This window comes from Stegodyphus dumicola, chromosome 3 (genome assembly GCF_044657685.1).
Source record: "Stegodyphus dumicola isolate Sdum_Otavi_A_Nest chromosome 3, ASM4465768v1".
Classification (NCBI taxonomy): domain Eukaryota; kingdom Metazoa; phylum Arthropoda; class Arachnida; order Araneae; family Eresidae; genus Stegodyphus; species Stegodyphus dumicola.
The window spans coordinates 247,825,364-247,848,855 of record NC_140770.1 but is presented as its reverse complement, the minus strand read 5'-3'; the positions used below and the strand labels follow the sequence as shown (position 1 = coordinate 247,848,855).

The window sequence follows — 23,492 nt, the reverse complement described above, 5'->3', positions numbered from 1 at the left end:
AATTAATATATGTAAACTGAATTTAGAGTCCATTTCAAAAGTCTCTAAATTCCCAAAATTCTTAGAATAATTTTTACAAATAGTACAAAACCTTCTGAGTTTGGAGTACCTATTTTTGTTTGCTGAATAATTTTTAAAATGTTCAAAGTTCTTGAAAGTTACCTCGAGGTCACATCATAACTTTGACAACTTTCAAAAGTTTTAGAAAAAAATCTAGTGTTATAATCAATATAAAATCAAAATATTTCTAGTATATATTTACGACAATGTATGCTACGTAGTATAAAACAAAATGATGTGATCTTATTGTAGAGCAATTAATACACAAAAACAAAAAAAATATACAAATTATAATAATTAACTTTGATGAAAAACGAGCAGATCTTTAACAAGCGAATAAACATGTAAATAGAAAATTAAGAGTGAAATTTATTAACAAATTAAACTTAATTGAAAAAAAATATCAATATTCCTTTAAGTCCTAATCTATATATATATAAGCGAAATACTACTGACTCATCACGAGATCTCCGAAACTATACACCCGACTGACTACAGTGTGCCCAGCAATGCGGACGGGTATCAACTAGTTTTAATTGTAAAATAACACCGTTCATTGCATCTACGCTGTGTTAGTTCTAGAATAATTCATGATCATATGACTCTTATATAATGCTGGTGGATAGAAATTGAACTAAAACAGCCAGTAGTAGTTTTACAGCTTTATTAATTCTAAAATCAAATACATTGAAAACCCAAAATAATTCATTCTGAATTAATATTTCTTCCTGAACACAAGTCAGTTGCTTTCCGCACTTCAGCCTAGATAGACTGCTGCTTTTTGCTTCTCAATTTATCACAAAGATATCCGAAATGTCGTCGGGGTTTATTTAATTTAATTAAAAGTTAGTTCTATTTTTTAAGTAACCTTTCCTATAGCTCTGTTTTTACCTCACGCTTTTTTGACAAAATTTCAATTTCGCGCATTTTGCAAAGTATGGTAGAAGGCTATTATTTAAGCTGGTGTCTGAGTTACTTCAGACTACTTCTACTGCTCTACTACTCTACTTCAGAGAGTGTTCTGTCTTTCGGCCACGTTGCTTCTCTGCTACCTAAGCCTGCTATTTTACGGCCGTGCATATTATTTGCCAGTTAGTCTACGTGGATGGTAGGGCCAAAAGCCAAAAATGCGTTAAAACCTTTACCTACGAGAGCCGTGAAATTGCATTCACTGAAGTGCGATGGCAGGAAGAGAAGAGAACAAGCTTAAACAACAAGTTCTGTGAGCACGTATTATTAATTATATATAGCAAAGGCGAACGCTCCCAGAATACATCAGAGCCTATTCTCTTCGGAATTTATTACTAAGAAGCTGGATATCTTTGCAGAGAAAGGCAGGTTGACTTGTTGCAGCAAACTGCTGGTGCAGTGCAAGAAGAAACACCAACTCAATACCTTTGCGTAATGCAGTACAAGAAAACTCTTCCTACTCTGGGTCTGTCCTCGTTAGAACTGCCAGTGGAAAGAATTATATCATTGTCTTGTAGGAAACATTTCCATCTGGAACGACTGACGACATCGGCCAAGCTATAACTGATCTGGAACCTTCAACCACAACCGGATAATTTTTTCCTAAGAGCTATGAATAATAGAACTATGAGTTGTAAATACTGGATTACAGACCAGCAGCTATACTGCTAAATTATATATTTCTACTGTGTGCAGATTGGATTTAGCTCCTGAGTCTTCAGGCAGTTTCAGAAAATAATACGGTGCATTAACTACTAGAGGCTAGGTCACTATAGTCGAAATTTGCAACATTCCGCCATAAGACCGGGAACTGGAAGCAGTGACCCTGCGGGCCCGGTCAAATTGATGGGTTGAATGAAAATAAAAAGCTGTCTCTGGTAAGTGCGGGGCTGATGGCAACAAACAGGTAATAAAAAATTAAAAAAAAAAAAAGATAACCCTACGGGGACCTTTAATCTGATTCCGCCCCTGCCTAATACGGTGATCTAAAGAAAATGCAACAGTCCTTTTCAAAATGGGGGTAGCACGAAGTTTATTACAACACCGCTGGGATGCATATAAGCATTCTGTATCGCGCCACGCACATAGGGAAAGATCCCTCCTCGTGATTCGATATGGCTTCTTATGACATCATTTGTTTTTCGCTTAGAAACTCGTTGACTTTGCTTGGGCTCGAGGGTACACCTCCAAGACGTTTCTTTACGTTTTGATAGCAATACCGAAAAGATTTTAACGTGCGTTGTATTTTTGTTGCTATGAGTTTACACGTCTTACAGCACTGTAGTATGGTAAATACAAAAAAATTGTGATTTTTTTTCTTAGAATAAGCATTATGCTTTCTTGTGATAATTCCGTTAATGTGTATTAATATTAATTGCAAAGATTTTTAATAAATGTGTTCTTAATATAAAACCCCTCATATTAAAGGTGTTGTGATTATTAATTCATTCATTCATTTTCATTACATGTCTGCTCTCTTGATGCAGTCTGCGAAACATGAGATAAGTCAGTTTTCGGAAATATCGAAAACGACGTGACGAGCTAACATAGTACCGATTGTAAACTGATAGTACATAACATAGTACTGATTTACAATTGACTGATTATAAAATATTGTGAATTTAGTATTTTCACACTAAATTCACAATATTTTATAACAAGTCTAAAAAAGTAAAATAAATTTTTGAACTTAGACTAATATAGATTTGGGACAGAGAAACAGAGTTACGTATTTTACATTGAAAAATATTATTTTATGAATAGTGCCCATTTTTAATGTGTTACTTCTTTCGTACCTTTGCAAAAAATATTTGTCAGAGAAGGAAGTTTCTTTTCTTATACCACGTGTATTAAATTCAGCGACAGTACTGAAGTTCAGTTTTTCTTTCATTTAAGGCAGCAGAATATTAGAATGACATGGACATTAACACGTGAATAACATAATATTTGAAAAGGAAATATTTTCTGCAACGTGAAAGCAGCAGATTACAACAAGCAATAATAATAATATACTTACTACTACAAAATTCCTTTACTCTTGTATATAGTCGCGTTTAGTTTTTGCATTTAATTCACTATTCAGCTATTTATATAATCTAAGCTTTTAAGATTCCTTCTGATATTAACAGAAAGATTTTATAATTTTACTATTCCATTAAACAGGAAACCATCTGCAGAACGCTGCAGCTAAATGCTTCCGTTTGAAAGAAAAGAAACAATAATTTTCTAGTTTCCGTGTCACGTATGAGCGTTATTGAACGAAAACAAAACCGTAAGAATCCAGCCCAAAAGTCATTTCGCGAAGAGAAATGATGTCATCTGAAAGTATATATAATCAGAAGTACGGATTTTCCCTATGAGAGCGGCGTGGTACATAATGCTTATATGCCGTCGGGATACTCCGCTACAATGCGCTGGAGTTCCAGGTAATCAGTAACTGGCCGATAAAAATTAATCATTTGCATATTTTATGGTAAATTATGGGCGTACGCTATTTCGTCTTTTTCGAAAAACTCCTTAGTTCATCGTTGTTTGTATAATAGAGTGTATTTGTGGCAGTGATCATAGCCATTAAATGTGTTCTTGCCCACTCACAATAAAATTGCATTTCAAGAACTCCAAACGCTACTAAGAAATAAGAAGGAATGAATAAAATTTACGAAACAATTAAACTCACCTTTTGACAAAATTGCAGAAACGATGGTCAAACTCTAAGTCAGATATACATGTCAGAGATAAACGTAAGCACTCCTCTGCCCGCAGACAATTATATAATATCCAAAGAGCCATATAATATTATATAATATTCAGAGAAAATGAATGATAGTCATGACACTCAAACACATCTTTAGAGAGATTGTCTGTTACTCTTGAATTCAGATGTACCAAATAAGTTCTAGCTACTTCTCTACTTTCAAAACATATCAAATGAGATTAGCCACTAAATTTCTACAGGTAACATACAAAAATATTAAACACGAAGCACTAAAAAAAAATTTCCTGCCCGAAAAATATTATGTAGCATTTTGACATTTTGTAGATTTTTAGATTGGCATTGCCAGATAACAATATTTTATACGCTTGCGTAACATTCAACAGTTAATTTAAGCATGATTTTTTTTTAAATTGTGCACTTTTAAGGTACCCTACACACACACACACCAAAAAAAAAAAAAGGGGGGGATAGCTCTGTATCTCCCGTTCTACTGGGCCGATTGTAGAAGCGCCGCCCGTATTTGTATATGGGCCCAAATACGGGCGGCCCGTACGCGCTGCCCGTATTTGTATTAGCTAATTAAGAGTTTTTAGTAGAGAGGGTTGAGAGGTCCCGGATGAGCGACTTAGGATATATTGTAGAAAAAAGAGATAGAGGGCGCTGCGCCGCCCGTATGTTTAGTTAATGAAGAGTTTTCAGTAGAGAGGGTTGAGAGTGGTTGAGAGAAGTATAAACCAGTTATCCTGTAATCTGTATATAATATTTGTACATAGTCTTCTCTTCATTAAATAGATTTAGTTAAAGGAAAGTGTCTTTGTTTGGCCAATAAAACAGAAGAACCACCGATAATAGAAGATTAAGTAAGTTATTACATACATCAAGTTTTTAGTAGCATCAGGCCGAAAAGTGAGTCATTTCATTTATCTCCATGCAATTTATCTTTGAAAATGAGTTTTGAAGAAACCGTCGAGAGAAATAGAAAAATTAGAGGTTCGGTTCGTACCAGTGTAACAAAATTAATAGGGAAATTGGAAGAGGAATTGCAAAGCGAGAAACCTAACCTAGAAATGTTGCAGGAATTACTTTCAGTGTTAATCGAGAGAGAAACTAGCTTGTTAAAATATGATGAAGTTATTAATGCTCAAAGCACTATTCAGGAATTAGAGACAGAAGTAGAACATTGTTTAGAATACAGCGAATCCATCATTAGATGTAAATCGAAAGTCAATAGATATATTCAAAATGTGGGTAAAACCGGAACAACTTCACAAGTTTCGGCAATCAAAACTAATTATAATACTAAATTGCATCGCATTACCTTAGAAACATTCAGCGGCGATTTATGTAAATTTACTGAAGTTTGGGCTCAGTATAAAGCTGCCATTCACGAAAACAATACGCTTCAAGATGTTGAGAAGTTTAACTACTTAAGATCTTTACTCACCGGTTCAGCTGCAAAAGCTATAAGCGGATTGCCATTAATAGGAGAAAACTATATAAAGACCATCGAAATCTTAACTGACAGATTGGGGAAAAAAGAAATATTAGTTAGCGCGCATATGAACGTTTTCCTAGCTTTGGAGCCAGTACGTCGTTCAAGTGATGTATCCAGTTTAAGAAAACTATATTGTTGCGTGCGTACGGGTTCGTTATGAAATGAATGCACAAGTCCGATGAAAAATGAACAAAAATTTATTATTATCACAACAAAAATGCTTAAATTTTCTCAAATTATCATGCAGTATTACAATATCTCACAGTAGTTTTCTTTTAACTACTCAAATGTCCAATAGAACGTAATTCAAAACAGCTAAAGAACGCTAATCCGCGAATTCGCTACAATCAACAATAGCAGTTTTCTTAACAACAACAAACTAAGCAACTACTACAAACTGAGACGTTTTCCTCCTTTCATAAGATTTTAAAATCACGCGCTAGAATTTTCCAGTACTTTCTCGAAATCAAAAAGAGATATTTATTTATTTAATGCACGCGCTCTTGTATTTTCAATTTTCCGGCTTAGCTTTCTTTTAATATTCGTCACGCGCTGCACTGCGCGAGAAATAAAACCATTTAATTTATAATTGAACTAACATTAGCTTTTTAAATACCAAATTCGTAACACTGCCCCCTTCCCAAGGACTGCACGTCCAGGGCAGTACAATCCCTGGACAGGAAGCTAAAGTTACAACTGTGGCATAAATGCATTAATAAGCATTACATTACAATAATAAACAACATGAACAATAAATGCAATACATAAAACAAATCAAATGCTATCAAATACAAATCAAATACACATTTAAAAACAAAATGGACCATGGTCTTATACTATTTACAATTATTTACATTATGTACTATGGCCATAGTAATGAGCTAACCTGTCGTAATGAACGACTTTAGGTTTAGAGTTCGAAGACTTACGAATCCGAACCATGACGTCATTTAGTCTGTTCAGCACTGTATACGGATCATCCGAAGGTGACTGTAATTTAGGACTCAGTCCTTTTCATTGAATCGGGTTCCACAACCACACCTTGTTTCCTTTGTTGGATCTATGTCTAGTAGCTCGCGTGTCGTATCTGGTCTTCACTTTCTCCGTCGCCAAGTTGACTCGCTTTCGTGCAGAACGGTGCATCCCCTCAAACCGGCCCTGGACATTTTGGATGTGTTCCTCAGGCGATGAAGGCGCATCCGTACGGCGAGCAAACAGGCGGTCACAAGGCAGACGAAGGTCTCGACCGAAGAGCTTCTGAGATGGAGAATAGCTGGTAGTCTTGCGTTTCTTTTCGACCCTAGCATGATTTCGGCGGCTTCCCGAGCTGGATCTTTCGGACAAGGCGTCGGCATTTCCAAGTGAGGATCTCTTCTGAGGATGGATAGTCATGTCACCAGATGCTGAAAGCAGTTTGTTGTTTTTGAAGTCTAAGGAAAAATTGTATTTCCTTAAAAAATCCAATCCGAGTATGCATGGATCTGTGATATCCGCCACATAAGCCTTGTGATGGTAGGCGGCACTTCCAAACGTGATGTTTACGTTTAACTTCCCAGGTATGTCTATCTTATCACCAGACGCAGTCTGAAGGGTAACACAGGATGGCGTCCAAATAAGTTTATCTTTAAACTGTTCAGCTAAATCTTTCCTAATGATGGTAACATTAGCTCCTGTGTCAATGATCATATCGCAAGGAACTCCATCGATATTCCCATTAATGGACATTCCGTTACTGTTGCCACTCACTGTATAAATTTTAAGCGCTTTAAAACAGGGTTTTTCATTATCTGGCAACCTGCGTTCCTTGATATGGTCATTAATTTGTTTCCTGCGTCGTTGCTCAGAAATTGTCTCAATTTTCGTACCCTGGGGTGTTCTGCAATTCTTTCGTACGTGGCCTTCAGCTCCACAGTTCCAGCACTTTGGTTTCTTGTCAGTCCTTTTCCTTCCCGTGGCATTTAATTGGCTGTTTAAATCGTATGCCTTATTTTCCGTGCTCTGGGGAGTTCTGCAGTTCCTTCGTAGGTGGCCTTCAACACCGCAATTCCAGCACTTTAGGGTCAGTTTTGTTTCACCACTATTCCGTCTTAAAGCATTCACTGGTCTTGTCAACTCATCCGTTTCATTATCCGTGCCCTGGGGTGTTCTGCAATGCCGTAGTAGGTGACCTTCAGAACCACATCTCCAACATCTTACAGCCATTTTGTTCACACTGCTACTCCGTATCAAAGCATCGACTTGTCTGGATAAATCATCTAAACGAGCCATCAATTGGTCCCCTGGGTCATGGACTCGCACAGCTCTGACTGGGTAGCGATCCCTAAGAGTTGCTTGCTGGGCTGCCTCCAATTTCACGGCGTACAACAGAGCGCTTTTTACATCCTTTACATCTGCCATTCGCAGTGCTTTCTGTATTTCAGGGTCCCGAATGCCATCGATGAAATATTGCAGCGACAGGATTTCCCTCGTTTCTCTCGGGCACTCCGTAAAGGCAAGGTGGGACAGCCTTTCAACATCCGTGGCGAGCTCCTGAAGTGTTTCGGTGGGCTTCTGCTGACGGGATTTTAGTTGAAGCCTGCTGTAGTCTTTTAAACATTTCTCTCCAAAGCGCAGCTCCAATGCGCCAGATAGAGCTTCAAAGTCTAGTCTTTTGTTTTCGGGAAGAGTCTGAAGGATATCCGCTGCGTCGGCTCTTAGAGAAGCGGCGAGATGACAGGCCTTAGCTTGGGAATCCCATCCATTCGCATCCGCCACGATAGAAAATTGTGTCTTATACACCTGCCAGGAGGTCTTCCCATCATATGTGGATAGCTTCAGAGGTGGACGAGCAGGCATTGGTAAGAATTTAAAATCATCACTCCTGCTCCTTGCCGACGCTACGAATTTCTTTAAAGTTCTTTGGCAACTGCAGAAACTCTCTCATCAATTTGTTGTTCGATTTGGTGTTGGACGGCACAAACTCTTCCTTCAATTCGTTCCTCCACAGCAGAAACTCTCCCTTCTATATGTTCTTTTACAGAAGAAACTCTTTCTTCTATTTCTTCTTTCACCGAAGAAACTCTTTCTTCAATATGTCCAACTTTATTTTCAACTGCGTCAATTCTGCCTTCCATAGCTTCAAATTTATTTTCTATTATGCAAGTAATTTCTCTTTTCATTTCTTCTTGACCAGCTTGAACGGCTTTCATTTCGTCCTTAACGAATTCCTGGCCCAATTTCATTTCTTCCTTAACGGATTCCTGGCCCAATTTCATTTCTGCTTTAACGGATCTAATCTCTGCTTTAACAGAGTCTTTCATCTCTTCTTTAAATGATGCTTGGCCAGCTTCCATCTTTTCTTGGAATGCAGCAAAAGCACTAATGAGCTGTCTCAATTGTTCTTCCATCGCTCTTGTTATTGGCATTCAAACCCCACTCCTGACACCAAAAATTGTTGCGTGCGTACGGGTTCGTTATGAAATGAATGCACAAGTCCGATGAAAAATGAACAAAAATTTATTATTATCACAACAAAAATGCATAAATTTTCTCAAATTATCATGCAGTATTACAATATCTCACAGTAGTTTTCTTTTAACTACTCAAATGTCCAATAGAACGTAATTCAAAACAGCTAAAGAACGCTAATCCGCGAATTCGCTACAATCAACAAGAGCAGTTTTCTAAACAACAACAAACTAAGCAACTACTACAAACTGAGATGTTTTCCTCCTTTTATAAAATTTTAAAATCACGCGCTAGAATTTTCCAGTACTCTCTCGAAATCAAAAAGAGATATTTATTTATTTAATGCACGCGCTCTTGTATTTTCAATTTTCCGGCTTAGCTTTCTTTTAATATTCGTCACGCGCTGCACTGCGCGAGAAATAAAACCATTTAATTTATAATTGAATTAACATTAGCTTTTCAAATACCAAATTCGTAACAATATGATGAAATAACGGTTCAAACAAGAAGTTTAGAGACATTAGATATTAATTTTAATTCTTATGGCAATCTATTACTTCCTATTTTATATAAGTGTATACCGCAAGATTAGGGTTACAGTTTAGTAGGGAGCAAAAGGTCGGCATAGAGTCAACAATGTCAGATTTATCAGATCTAAAGAAGAAGTAGAAGCGCGCGAAAAGTCATTAACTCTGGGTCTTAAACAACAAACACTTTCGATAACAAGTGAAAGAAATACCGACAACTATCGTAAGAGTGTTGCTCCAATTAAAAAGAACATAATATCAGCGGCGACGCTTAATACATCAGTAATTATATGTGCGATCAGTATTATCAGAAAATTATATGTGCGACTTTTGTCTTAAATCTCACCTCTCAAAAGACTGCGACTTAAGTATTTCAGAGAAACAGAAAGCGTTATACGATCAATTAAAGTGCAAGCGCTGTTTAAAAAAGGGTCACAAAAGACCATTTTGTAAGGCAAAGTGGGTTAAATGTAATATTTGCAAATCTTTGTCGCATTTAGAGAGTCTGTGTGATGCAGATGGGCAAGAAAATAAATCCATTAAAAATACTGCGAGCGCAGCAAAAGAAACAAATGTTAGTTCACTATTCCTCGAAACACTGAGCAAGCAAATTCCTAATGACGTGATTTATTATCAAACACTGAGAGGTCAACTGGTAGGAAATAATTCCACATTTAACGTTAGGTTGTTACGTCCGAAAGATCTTATGTTTGTCAGTCTATTTCCAGAAAAGCAAGTTTACCAACTATTGGCAAAGAAAGATTAAGAATTCATACATTTGCATCTTCGAATCCGCCAGTGCGAGAATTTAAAAGGAAAAGACTTTCTTTAAAAAATAAGACCGGGTTCACTCTAATCCCCGAAGTAGAAACCATATGTTCCAATGCATTACCCAGGCCATCTGCAGAAATTATAAACAAGCTTCGCCAACAAGGATTTCACTTATCTGACAGCTGCGATAGTGAAGTGGCAGAGGTACAGATTTTAATTGGGAATGATTACTTGAACTGCATTTTAACGGGGAAAACATCGGTTAACAGACTATTTAGTACTGCATGAAAGCATAATCGGTTGGACGTTGAGTGGTAGAGTGGGGGGAGAGTGTAAGAAGCTAAGTTCAGGGTCAGACTCCACCGGCTTGTTTATACACATCGATTCGGAAGAGGAATGAAAAATATCGGAGCAGATTCGTCAGCTTTGGAATATTGAAAGTCTAGGAATCTCTGAGTGCGCGTCGGAAAAAAGTGCTGGCCATGAGCGAATAATTAAAGAATTTGAAGAAGATTTGAAATATGTAGACGGGAGGTATGAGGCTCGCTTGTTGTGGAATAGGAGTCCAGAGCATTTGGAAAATAATTTTGGTTTAGCGAAAAAGGCAGTTAGAAAGGGTGCAGCGACAGTTAAAAGGTAACAGCTTTGTGAGGGAACAGTTTATGGAAATAATTAAATTTCAGACACAAAACAACATTATTCAAAAGTGTGACGATACGAGAGAGGGGTACATTATGCCATTCCGAGCAGTGGTCCCTAAAGATAAAAAAGCACTCAAGTTCGAATGGTATTTAATTGCAGCAGTTGCGAAAGAGGAAAGCTATCGTGAAACGATTGCTCAGAAAAAGGCCCAAACCTAAATCCGAATATTTTGGATATAATTCTTGCCTTTCGAAAATTTAAAATTGGATTCTGCGGTGGCATAGAAAAGGCGTTTTTGATGATTGGGATAGCAAGGGAAGATAGGCAAAATTTAAAATTTCTCTGGTATCCTGATAATGACAGTGAGGACTTTAAAATTATGCAAATGAACAGAGTATTATTTGGATGCAATTGTTCACCGTTTTTATTGAGTGCAACGATCAAACATCATTTAAAGAAATACACGGAAACAAACAGAAACTGTATCGAGATGTTAAATAGCTCACTGTATGCAGACGATTTGTGTTATGGAGGGGAAAGTGTAGAGTCAGCTTTCAATCTTTCATCAGAGGCGGTATCTATTTTGAGAGACGCGAGTTTCAATTTGAGAAAGCTAAACACTAATTCTAAAGAGTTGTATGATTTGTGGGTTCAGAAAGGGTTGTGTGAAGAAAGTAGGACTAAGAGAGATAGTAAGTTGAAAGTCTTAGGCTTGGTGTGGAACTTAGAAGAGGATGGTTTGAGAGTAGAAGTTACATCATTGTTGAGTAGTTTAGAATTGTTGAGAAATAGCAAAAGATCGGTGTTAAGCACAGCAATTAAGGTGTTTGACCCAGACGGATTTATTTCTCCATTTGCGGTGCGAGTTAAGAGACTGATATAGGAAATATGGGAGAGAGGTTTGGAATGGGATGCAGAGTTGCCAAAGGAGTTACGGTGCAAATGGATAAAGCGGTGCGCTGAAATTGAGGAATTAAACGCGTTGAAAATAGAGAGGTACTACTTTCCAGAAGTTCTAAGTAAAGGTCAGTCGGTTGAAATTCATATTTTCAGTGATGCGTGAGTAGTGGCATATGGAGCGGTGGTATGTATTACATATAAGAATGATAGAGGAGAGGTATGTACGTCGTTTATGATGTCGAATAGTAGGATAGCTCCGTTAAAAAAGTTGTCCCTCCCTAGGTTGGAATTGATGGGGGCTGCAGTTGCAGCTAAGTTAGGGAAATATTTATTGAAAGTGTTTCAGGATTTGGTAGGTAGGTTAGTTCTGCGGACGGCTCCGAAATTTGCTTGTGGTGGATAAAGGGGTCAGCGCCTGAGCGGAAGCAGTTCGTGTCGAATAGAGTTGCAGAAATACAAGACTATACCTCGCCTGATAAGTGGAAATATTGTCCAGGGTTGGAAAACCCAGCAGATAAATAAACTCGTGGTGAAACAGCAAATGCATTGGTGAAAGATAATAACTGGTGGCATGGTCCATCATGGTTGAAAGATTCTAAAGATCAATTGCCTGAGCAGAAGTTTAAAGTAGAAACTGATACTCAAAATTTGGAACGTTTAAGCACTTATGTTCAGGTGACTATTCCAGAAGAAGAAAATGCGTTAGACATTACCAAATTCAGCAGTCTCGAAAAATTGTTGAGAGTTACAGCTTGGGTAAAGCGGTTTGTCGCCAAGCTAAGAAAACGTGCCTGTGAAGAAGGTCGTCCAATACAGGTGGAACGTGCCTGTATTGGAGATCCAAGAAGCTGAAGAGTACTGGATATAACAAGTACAGAGAGCGAATTAATTTTCGGATATTCAACAACTAGAGAAGAATAATCTAACACCAGATTCTAAGCTTTACAGTTTAGCACCATATCTGGACAGTAGAGGTATTTTGAGTGTCAGAGGTCGTCTGGAACAAGCAGAATTAATAGATGACGAAAAACATCCCATTATTCTGCCGAAAACGAAGTTCACCGAAATAGTGATATTCAGTGAACACATAAAAGTATTCCATTCCGGAGTCATGGCAACGTTGTCCAAAGCCAGGAATAAATTTTGGATACCTAAAGGAAGACAAGTAGTAAAGAAAGTTATTAACGCTTGCCTGGTGTGTAAAAAGTTCGAAGTGAAGCACTCCAAACGGTTAACGGGTCAGTTATCCAGAGATCGTGTAGTCCAAAGTAATCCTTTCACAGTTGTAGGCATCGACTTAACGGGAGCAGTTACTATTAGAGAAAAAGCGGATAACTACAGAAAGGTGTACATAACCTTATTTACATGCGCCGTCTCTCGTGCTGTACACATTGAAGTGGTTTCAGATATGTCACCAAAAAGTTTCATTTTTTTCATTACGGAAAAAAAGTTTTTTTAAAGTTTATTTAAAAGTTTTTTTAAAGGAATTTTTTTAGCAAGAAGAGGGAGCTGCAAAGTGATTTATTCAGATACTGCCAAGAATTTCCGCTGCACATGTGAAATAATTAAAGGATTTAAATGAATCAAAGCAGAGCCAAGTGTGAGAGATTTCTTGACATCCAAAGAGGTAACATGGAAACTCATACCTGAGCGTTCCCCATGTTGGGCAGGGTTCTGGGAGCGTTTGATGATAAGCATTAAGGAACTTCTGAAGAAAATCTTAGAGAGAGCATTACTGATTTTCGAAGAGCTCTCTACAATATTAACTGAACTCGAGTGTGTGCTAAATAATAGACCTTTAACCTACGAGAGCAACGAGCTGGGTGAACCTCGCCTGCTCACACCTTCACAGTTTTCATTGCCAGGACGTGGTACATATAACTCTCCCGAGCATTTCTTGGAAATTTCTAACAAGGTGTCCCACAAAGAGACTTTAGGAGGAAGCTTTACCAATCTAAGCTCTTAAAATTAACATGGATCAAGTGGAAAGAACAATATTTACTCCATCTTAGAAATGCGCATAACTTTGCTAATCCTAAAACTGAGCGGAACCTTAAGACTGGAGACGTTGTGTTGATAGAAGGACCAAAACAATCCAAACTACTTTGGGACATGGGTTTAATTGAAAACGTGATTATAGGAAGAGATGGACATGTTCGAGCGTGCCTCGTTCGCACGCCCAAAGGACAATTCAGAAGATCGATCCAGATGTTATATCCTTCCGTGATTTAATTTAGAACTTTTGATATTATTGAGTTTTTATTATATTATTAATTATTATGTTCATCTGTGGCTTTGATATATACTAGTATAGATTATCCTTTTATATTATTCATTTATATATGTCGTAATATTTAGTATTAATTCATTATTAATTAATGTTGATATTGTTATGTAAGTAAGTTTGTGTAATCTTATTAAAGAGTACAGGTGGGGAGTGATGAAGAAAAAAGAGATAGAGGGCGCTGAGCCGCCCGTATGTTTAGCTAATTAAGAGTTTTCAGTAGAGAGGGTTGAGAGGTTGATGAGAGTGGTTGAGAGAAGTATAAACCAGTTTTCCTGTAATCTGTATATAATATTTGTACATAGTCTTCTCTTCATTAAATAGATTTAGTTAAAGGAAAGTGTTTTTGTTTGGCGAATAGAACACAAGAACCACCGATAATAGAAGATTAAGTAAGTTATTACATATGTATTAGATTTATAATAGCATAGATCTAATATAGGGATTTTGAAGAAAATCAGACATTTTCTGAAATGACATGCCATTTTTTTTTACAATATTTCGATTCTACGACTCAAATTATGCTAAACTGTCAAGTTTTGTAAAAATTGCACGAGTAGTTTTTAAGATGTGTGTATTTAATTATGGCAAAGCACACTAGGGCTATCTGCCTAAAGGAAGGGATGCCTTTCGTGGAGGACTTTCTAAGGGAAACTGGCTCGTATACACGTTGCACATGGGGAAAACCACGAAAACGCCCATGCAGCCAGCCCGTTCGCGGGATTCGAACCTCGGACCGAACTACCAGTGTTCAGCGACTTTACCGCTCGGCCGCTGGTGGGCCTCGAGTAGTTTTTAAAAAATTAGCTCTCAAAATTTTAGCTCCTCAATAATAATTGCATTTGATATATATTTATTAATATCTGTTTATCATTAAACTTACTTGAATCCTTCTTCCGGAATTCGAAATTTATTCTTAATCCAAATATAATTCGCACGCGTTTTTTAATTAATTTTTTTAATTTATATTTTTAAATATTTTTTTTATAAATTTTTCTCAAAGAATTTTATATTAAAACCTATAAAATTTTTAATACCATTTTTAAGTAGATGCAAAAAATTAGAGTTTTTTTTATTCAAAATTTTTAATGATGTGCATGAATTTACAGATTGGCGCATTTTGAAATTTGGCATTTTTGTTATTAGCGATAATAATACCAAATGGTTTACACACTTTGTCTAAATTATTTAGAAGAATGAATGATGATTTTTCCCCATTTGGTCTACAATGAAAAAAAGAGAACGGAAAATAGGTTGCTATAAATTAAGAAGATCGCCAAGTAAATTCTTCTTGGCGCAAAATAAAAATAAATCCATCAAGATAACTTTTTGAATTTCTCCGTAAATTTCGCACCAGATTTTAAAAAATTTTAATTCTTAAGCATAATTCGAGTCGTAGAATCGGAATATGGAAAACAATGGTATGCCATTTCAGAAAAAGTTCAGTTTTGTGTCAAAATACCTATATATAAATATATATAGATATATAAAATAATACTATATATAAATACCTATATATAAAATAATACTATATATAAATCTAATACATATCCTAAGTCATGTTTTCGAGACATGAAAAACGCAATTTGAATTTTGTTCATCGGCCCAGTAGAATGGGAAATATAGAGCTGTTTTTTTTTTCGGAGTGTACATACGTAAAATATGTAATGTACATATTTCATAAACCAAATATTATAAATGTATATACTAAGTGAGCCCAGTCCGAAGAGTATTTAATTTAGGAAAAGTTTTGCTTAATGCTTCTCACTTCTATTCTCACTGATATCTTTTGCATATCAAAATTTAATTCCTTTGTCGTTATAAATTTACAATAATGAAGTTACTTGAAAATTCCCATCGAGGTATTAAGTATGTTGACGATATATTTGTCCTTTTAAAGGTAGTAAAATATTTAAAAAGTTTATTTTTTATAAATTAGGTCAAGTCATGAAAAACGCAGTTTGAATTTCGTCAATCAGCCCATTAGAACGGGAGATATAGAACTGTCTCGATTTTTTTTTTCCGCAGTATACATTATCATTTATAGTTGATTGTGCAACGTTTGCATATTGATGCAATTTATAATGTTCTAATTGATGAAAATAATTTCACATTTTTATAGAAATAAACGCAGTATTTCATAAAATCTGCAGTGCATATTTTGAAGTAGAGTCATGAAATAGTTTAAGCATCCTGTTTCTTAACTTTGCATTATTTTTACTTTACATTCAATTGAAATTCTTAAAACGTATTCTAAAATAAAGTGTATAAACTCTACATTTGAAAAACCTACATTATAAATTACTTTCTTCAAATAAGGAGTTTTCAAAACTCTCAAAATATTGCCGGTATTTTTCAAATTTTGAATTTGTCCCATTTTTGTAATATTAACAAATTAACACAACTAATTAAATTAGTAAACTATAGATAAAAAAATTAAATCTGAAAAGTTTCAGATTTTAAATTACCTCCAAAGGGGCGTTTTTTTTAAATTTTGTGTGTTACATTTATTTTATTAAATATTACGTTCTTTGCACTAAAACCATAAAATTCAGTTCAACAGCAATATCGTAAAATAGTTTTAAAATGAGCATATCCTTTAGAATTTCGGATACAGAGACTTGAGCGCTGGAGGTAAAAATATTTGTTCTGTAGAACGTTGCCATTGCTCGCTCCTTTTAAAAATTCGTTAAGATTTTACAAAACATGAAGTCGATAATAAAACAAATTCCAAATTTCAAATTTGTGCTGCCACATGCCCATATTTGTAAGAGGATTACGTCATTCAAAATCCGATGGTTCTAGGTACCATTGTTTTATCACAATGCGAGAAATATACATACATTTATGCAGATTTTTCATTATTTAATTTCTTTAAACACAATGCAAGACTCTAACATTTGGTGGCAACAGTTTGAAAAGTGAAACGGACATTTCTAGTGAACCAACGCAAAATCGTAAAACGAAAACAGAAGTCTTTCAGGGACAAAGCCCCTTTGGTCTAATGAACGACGGTCTTCATATTTGATTCTATTGTATGTTCTAATAAAAATTTAATTTTTACAGCATTTGCTAAAGTTTCATTGCATGGAAGTTTTTATGGCAGTTAGCAAAATATATTCTAAGCAATGATTATCAAAATGCATATTTTACGAACTATGCACTTAATGATTATACATCGACATATTATATTCAGTCTCAAACAGGCAAATTATATATTTTAATGAACATACACTTATCTGAAAGAGTTCACAGAAAAAGATTTAGAAAAAGATATAAGATTTCGTAGGCTACAAAATCAAATGTTATCTTTTTATAGGCATTGAACATTTTATATGGCATCTACTTTGAAATAAAGGAATGATCGTTTTGTTTGTAAGGTAATGAAGAATGTGTAAAAGTTGATTTCTGCATATTAAAGGTAATCATAATTCTTCCTATATGTCCATTTAATTAGCTTTAGCCAGGGTAAGCTGCAATATATATATATATATATATATATATTTTACATAAAGCTAACATTAATATTCAAAATAATGTTTGAGAGTCTTCATTCAGCAATTTTTGTGGATCATATTTTCTCTTCTCCCTTCTCCTCAGAAAAATGTATTTACGCAATTTCTGTAATTTATCTCCTTGCAAAAATGACTGCAGTTTCAAATTATCACTCGTAATTTTTTTAAATGTTATACTCTCTTACATTTATTCACATCGATACTGAAATAAATATGTGCATAATACAGTACATGTATAAATTCTGTCTTACCTCTTGTCTGTTTGCGCAATCAGATGGGATAAATCCTTCACAAAAGCTAAGTCGTCAATAATCAAGTATTCATGCTCTCTAAAATTTGTTTTGACTAAACCTTGGATATACTTAAGCCAGTTAATCTAACGAAAAGAAAGATAAATGTATTTTACATTTTAATTTCCACACACAACAATTTCAGCGAATGTCATAAAACATAAATAGCAAAATAAAATTTAGAAATAATATTCTTATCTTCTAAACATAATTATTTAAAGCATTCTAAACATAATTATTTAAAGCATTCTAAACATAATTATTTAAAGCAGTACGGTAGAGTCACAAGAACGACTACTACGAAATTTTGCTTTTATAATAGGATGATTTATAATGTTTTAAAAATGCAATAAATCAGTTTACTTTGAGAAAGAGATGAAAAGTTTTGTCTTACAATAAAATCTCAGATCATGAAAAATTTGGTTCACGAAAAAATTTTGAACAAAAAAGAATTCCCTTGCTTGACGAACGGTGTCTCGAATGTCCAATATTCTAGTCAGAACCAAATCAGTTTGAAAGGACTTCTGGAAACATCCTTTTAGTATTTCCCGTTACTTACTTTTGAGTAACAAAACCTAGCACAATATGACCTATGGGACCAAGAATTCAGCTTCAAAGAAATTATGACCATATTGAGATGCAAGCAGAGACTGCTATTAGAACTTTTATTTTTTTTTCCAAGACATGAAAAAGTTGCTAGAGGACCTTCACAAGAAGAAGAAGAAGGAAAACAATATTGCAATTTGTCGCAAAATTTGTACATAATGAGGTGAGACAAAACGTTTTCAAGCAGCGATATCGCACTGATAAAGCAGTAGCAAGTTGCAGCATAAGCAATTTTAATCACAGTGCAACGTCTCACTTTAGAAATATTTTAAAGCATAGGTTGCCAGTACTGCTATTCCATCTAATTGCTTTGAGAAACATTACTAGAGTCATGAGTAGGAACAGGGAGCTTACTCAGACTATGTTCGTGTGTGCGTAGAAGAGACAACATAAATAAGGCTTTACACTTTATTTCTCACAGCGTGCAGCTGCTCTCGCAATTCGGGATACAGAGACCAGCACTTTTAGTCTAAAACTTCTTATCATAAATATCTCGAAAGAAAATAAGAAAGAAACTAAACTAAATAAGAACTAAAATGCTTTACAGAGACAATTAACGCGAAGATTGGTCTTTTGACTCTACGTATGTAGTCAGCGAAATGCAGTACGTCTTAGTATATCAGCAATAACTAAGTTCAGACAGGCAGACATGAACTGACTGAAAAGAACACATGGGGCAGGACAGCAAGAAAGCTCTCTCCTTAGTTAAAAGCCACTTCTTAAATACCTTTACAATTTGCAAGTCATTAACATAATATTCGTTTACTCGCGCTTATTCTGGCGGGAAATGGAAAATCAAGGAGAATAGTATAGATTTAAAATAAACGTTTGTTAAACTTAAAATTCTCACAAGGTAACAACAAATAACAGCAAATTTGGAAAAAATAGAATTCCATTGCATCTCAAACAAAGTCAAGTAGCGCTTAAATTAAATAAAGAAAAGATACGTTTCCTAAAGAGGATCCTTACCTGCTATTTTTTTGAAAGGGAATTTAATATCTAAAGCATAACATCTTATCCATCATTCTATGCTCAAGCCGTCGGTTCTTCTTAGTAAAGATGCAGTAAAATTGTACCATTTTTTAATCTTTTTTTTAATGTTGCGTTTATCATGATTGTCTTATATCCAATAATTCCATTAGCTAAAATTTCTGAATTTAACAAAAAACTGTTTAAAAGTTTAAATGAGCAATCATGTGTAACCAGGAATAGATTTATTCTTTTAACATTAATTTCTTTTGGGGAAATTATTTCGGTTTATGAACATTTCGTTTGACGAACGGCCTAAGGTACAAATTCCTGAACTGAGGATTCACTGTATTCCTTAAACATACACTCCAATTTAATTCTTGAAAAATTATATCTCCGTATGTTCGCCTTCACAATTTCTACAAGCAGTTACTCTATCCAATGCGAAATTCATGCCGATTCTTTCACAGACGTCTTTGTTAATTTTGTCAAAGATCAGTTAAACTTGTCTTTAATTCGAAATATTTTCACGGTTTTCACATGAACATTTCGACTTAATGTACTTTATAAAAGAAGTTGCAAGGTGTGAGGTCACCAGACCTCGCAGACAGTTGCTTGTCACTGCTAAGAAATTATATTTTTTAATAACTTTCACGAAAGATTTTTCATAAAATACGAATATAAAACTCGCGGGAGTAAATGTTAGAAGGGATTTTAGTAATAAGCCAATTATATGTAATAACTTGAAAAAATTCACTATTTTTTAGAATGTTGACGTAATAAAATATATTTATGTTATTTTATTTATTTAATTTTAGTTGGTCATTTCCTTTTCAATAACAATTTATACTTTATGTCGATCAATCATCTACCGCTCCTTCCTGCTACATTTCTGTCTAGCAGTGACTGAGTCGATAAAACCAATGACGACTGAGAAATGACGGAGTTTAGATTTCTTTGAGACTCTAAGCTGCAAATGCATTTTGAGGAGTTTCCCTTGCATATCATAAACAGAAGTAATGCACGCATGATCCACTTAAAAACAGAAGTAATGTTATATTTAATATTAACAGAAGTAATGTTATATTTATCAATAACAGATGTAATGTTGAAAATCATCCATCTTAGAAAATAATCCACAATATGTTCTTTCTCTTATATAGACACTTCTCGTGTGTTTCTCTGCTTTGAAGCAAACTGTCATCAACAATGGGCTTACTATAAGTTTTCATTAAACTAAGGCACATCAAGCCGTTGTCGACTTCCCTCCGTTGCGGTCTCAACATGTGTCGTGATCATGCCACTGCAGTAATTTTATTCGGATATTTTAGATTATAGCTCAAGTCAGACTTCATTCGAGTGATTTTCAAGAAGTGAAACAGGCTAAACAGAAACCAAGCGAATGGAAGGAATGGAATAAATTATGCGACTCGAACCATAGCTGTAATTTAGACAGTTGCGAGGAAAGGTAATAAGCGTAAAATTACCTTAGAGTTCTTATTGTACAGTAACAGACTAAAGCAAAATTTTCAATAATTTTTAAGGGCGTAGTTCCAAATTTAATGGTATGCTTTTAATAATTTTATTTGTTCTGCAAGTACTTTAATCTAAAGTAAAGAAACATTTTAATCTACTTGTAATCATTTGAAAGTTACTAATTTTATATACAAAATATACACGCATACAATAAACATTTAGATTATAACTGAACATGACCAACTGCAGTAAAGCCTAAAATAGGAATGGCTTGACTTCAATACTAATATTTAGTTAGTAAAGACCTCATTTTATCTTGAGAAGATTCTGAATGTTGAGGATTCTCGTGATTTGGCTATAAACTGTATAAACAAGTTGCTGCTGTTGCCAAGACTTCTCCCTGTAACTGGGGGAAATATACCTCTTGTTCCGATAGCCTTATTCGAACGGTGTTCACAAAAGATATAAACTGCTTTTTTTCAGAAGAGTTTAGTCTAAGAGATTCCTTTGCTTATAGGATAAGTTATTGGACTTGATTATAGATGTGGTTAATTGCTTTCGTTATGGAGTTAGGTATCAATATGCTGCGGCACCTTTAGCAACAGGAGGGGAATGTTGAATGTTATGCTCCGTGCTAGCTGTTGATGGGGAAGTATCCGAAGGCATAATAAGTAAGAGAACACAATGCAAATGCTTTCACAGCACTAGAAAAAGATGAGGAAATGAATGATGGATACAAATGCACCTTCAGTTATTCCAGGAATACTGAGTTTACACGATAGTACTGTAAGGAAAGGCAGCGGAACACAATGGACACACTTCGTAACACTAAACTTGAATGAAGAGATCCACGATTAAATCGCATGAACTGACAGTTGGGCTAGAGCACTAAGTATGTACCGTAGCAATAGAGAAAGACTGCTGCTCAAAACTAAGCCAAGATGACACTAAATGAACATATAACAGGTCTTCGATTTTTTGGTGTAATTTGCAGAAGTGCTATACAGAAAGGCACTAGTAATTGCACCATTGATATTATTGCTGTGTATACTACCACCGAGAGAATATACTACCTCCCTATTAGAAGAACTTAATTCTGACCTTCTAACTGGGATATCACACTGTATCCTAGCAGGAGGCTTTAATGCACCAGCCAGCTATGGAGTGCTGACTCGGACAACCGAAGGGGAATTTCGATACTAGAATTCATGAAGAGTAAGAATTTTATTGACTCACCGCCTGCCTTTGAAACATCTAGAGCTTGAGGGTAGCCAAATCTGACAATACCAATTCCCAATACAACTAAGTACATACAGGATTGGACAGTGAGCGACCTGAAGTCACTCAGTGATCACATGAGAAGGTCCCTGTTCTCTATTCAGAGACAGCAGCTACCTCAAATATGCAGGGCCTACTGCAGCACGTCAACAGTAGTCCTACAAAAACTGGCAGGAATTTCTTCCTAGATTTGATTGTTGAAAGGGAGGCAGCTGTCGTAAGGAATACCAAGCTGGGTCAAACTTGAACACTTTAGGGCAGTGGTCGGAAAGTGCGGCTCCAGAGCCGCTTGTGGCTCTTTGGCTCCTTAAGCGCGGCTCTGGTACAAATATCCATGGAAGACGCAATAATATTTTCCTTAAAAAACTTTAAGAACAAATTACATCTTATTTTGATAAATAAATATTGTTCTGTTAATCGAGAACATGTATAATTTTTTGTTTGAGTAAAAAGATAGATAGGTAATTAAAATTTTATATTGTTGTAAAAATGCGCAACGAAAATCGAATTTTATTTGATTAGTTTTCGTAAACGTAAACATAAGCCATGTACAAGCTACCGGCATGCGCGTGCATGCTTTTTATAAAGTAGTGAAGGTACAAATTGGCATCACAGAGCAGCAATTGCAGTCAGAGCAAGTTTTGTCTTATCTACCGTGTCTGCCGTTGCCCTGTCTTATTAAAAAGTTGTATTTTTTAATCTAGATGCACATCTTACAGCCATTTTTATACGATTTTATTACACCTACTATGTATGTTTGTAGTTCCGGTACAAAATTTGTAATCGATTTTTCAATAACTTCTGTTTGTCCAAATGTTGGAAGTTTTCTTCCATTTTTGGTCATATTAAAAGTTTTGTTATTCTGATGATGGAAATTTAATAATGATAATGATTTTGTACTGGTGGTTTTAGAAAAAAAATATATTTGGAATATTTTTATAAACACCCCAATTAACATGGCTACCAAAAAAAAAAAGCAAAGGAAAACGGAAGATGAAAACCTTGCTGTTTTGAAAGAAAAAAATTAATCACGAGATACTTGTTTACCATTGTATCATTCACCAAATAGCGTTTTGTGCGCAAGCATTTCAGAAAGAAATTTGTGAAGTTATGGAATTAGTGATTACCATTATCAACTCCATTTTAGCTAAAGCTCTTCATCATCACCGATTGAAAGAATTTTTATTTGAAATGGAGAGTGAGTACGCTGATCTTCTGCTTCATAACCAGGTTCGTTGGTTATCAAGAGGGGACGTTTTAAAACGTTTCGCGTCCCTTTTTCCAGAAATTAAAGCATTTCTCCTTGAAAAGGACGTTTCCGAGTCTGCTGAAAAGCATCAAGAAAATAATTCCTCTATTGATAAACACCATTTTAAAACAATAATTTTAAATATGAGGAAAGCAAATTTAAAGGAATTTAAAAACAGCAGAGCAACTTTAGCATTTGTCAAGGATCCTCTTAATGCTACAATAACCGAGTTGAAATTTTTTCCTCTTGAAATTGACATTGGTAGCTTTGAAATACAACTGCTGGATTTAAAAAAACA

The 23,492-nt window shown here is 35.2% G+C and overlaps 1 protein-coding gene across 1 annotated transcript in view; it reads right to left on the bottom strand.

Moving 5' to 3' along the window:
* Positions 1-23,492, bottom strand: part of LOC146998313 (neprilysin-2-like) — a 56,069-nt gene that overhangs the window by 10,031 nt on the left and 22,546 nt on the right. Inside the window, exon 6 of the mRNA XM_085812495.1 lies at positions 17,578-17,702. Coding sequence (XP_085668621.1) covers positions 17,578-17,702 — 125 coding nt within the window. The remainder of the gene's footprint in view (positions 1-17,577; positions 17,703-23,492) is intronic.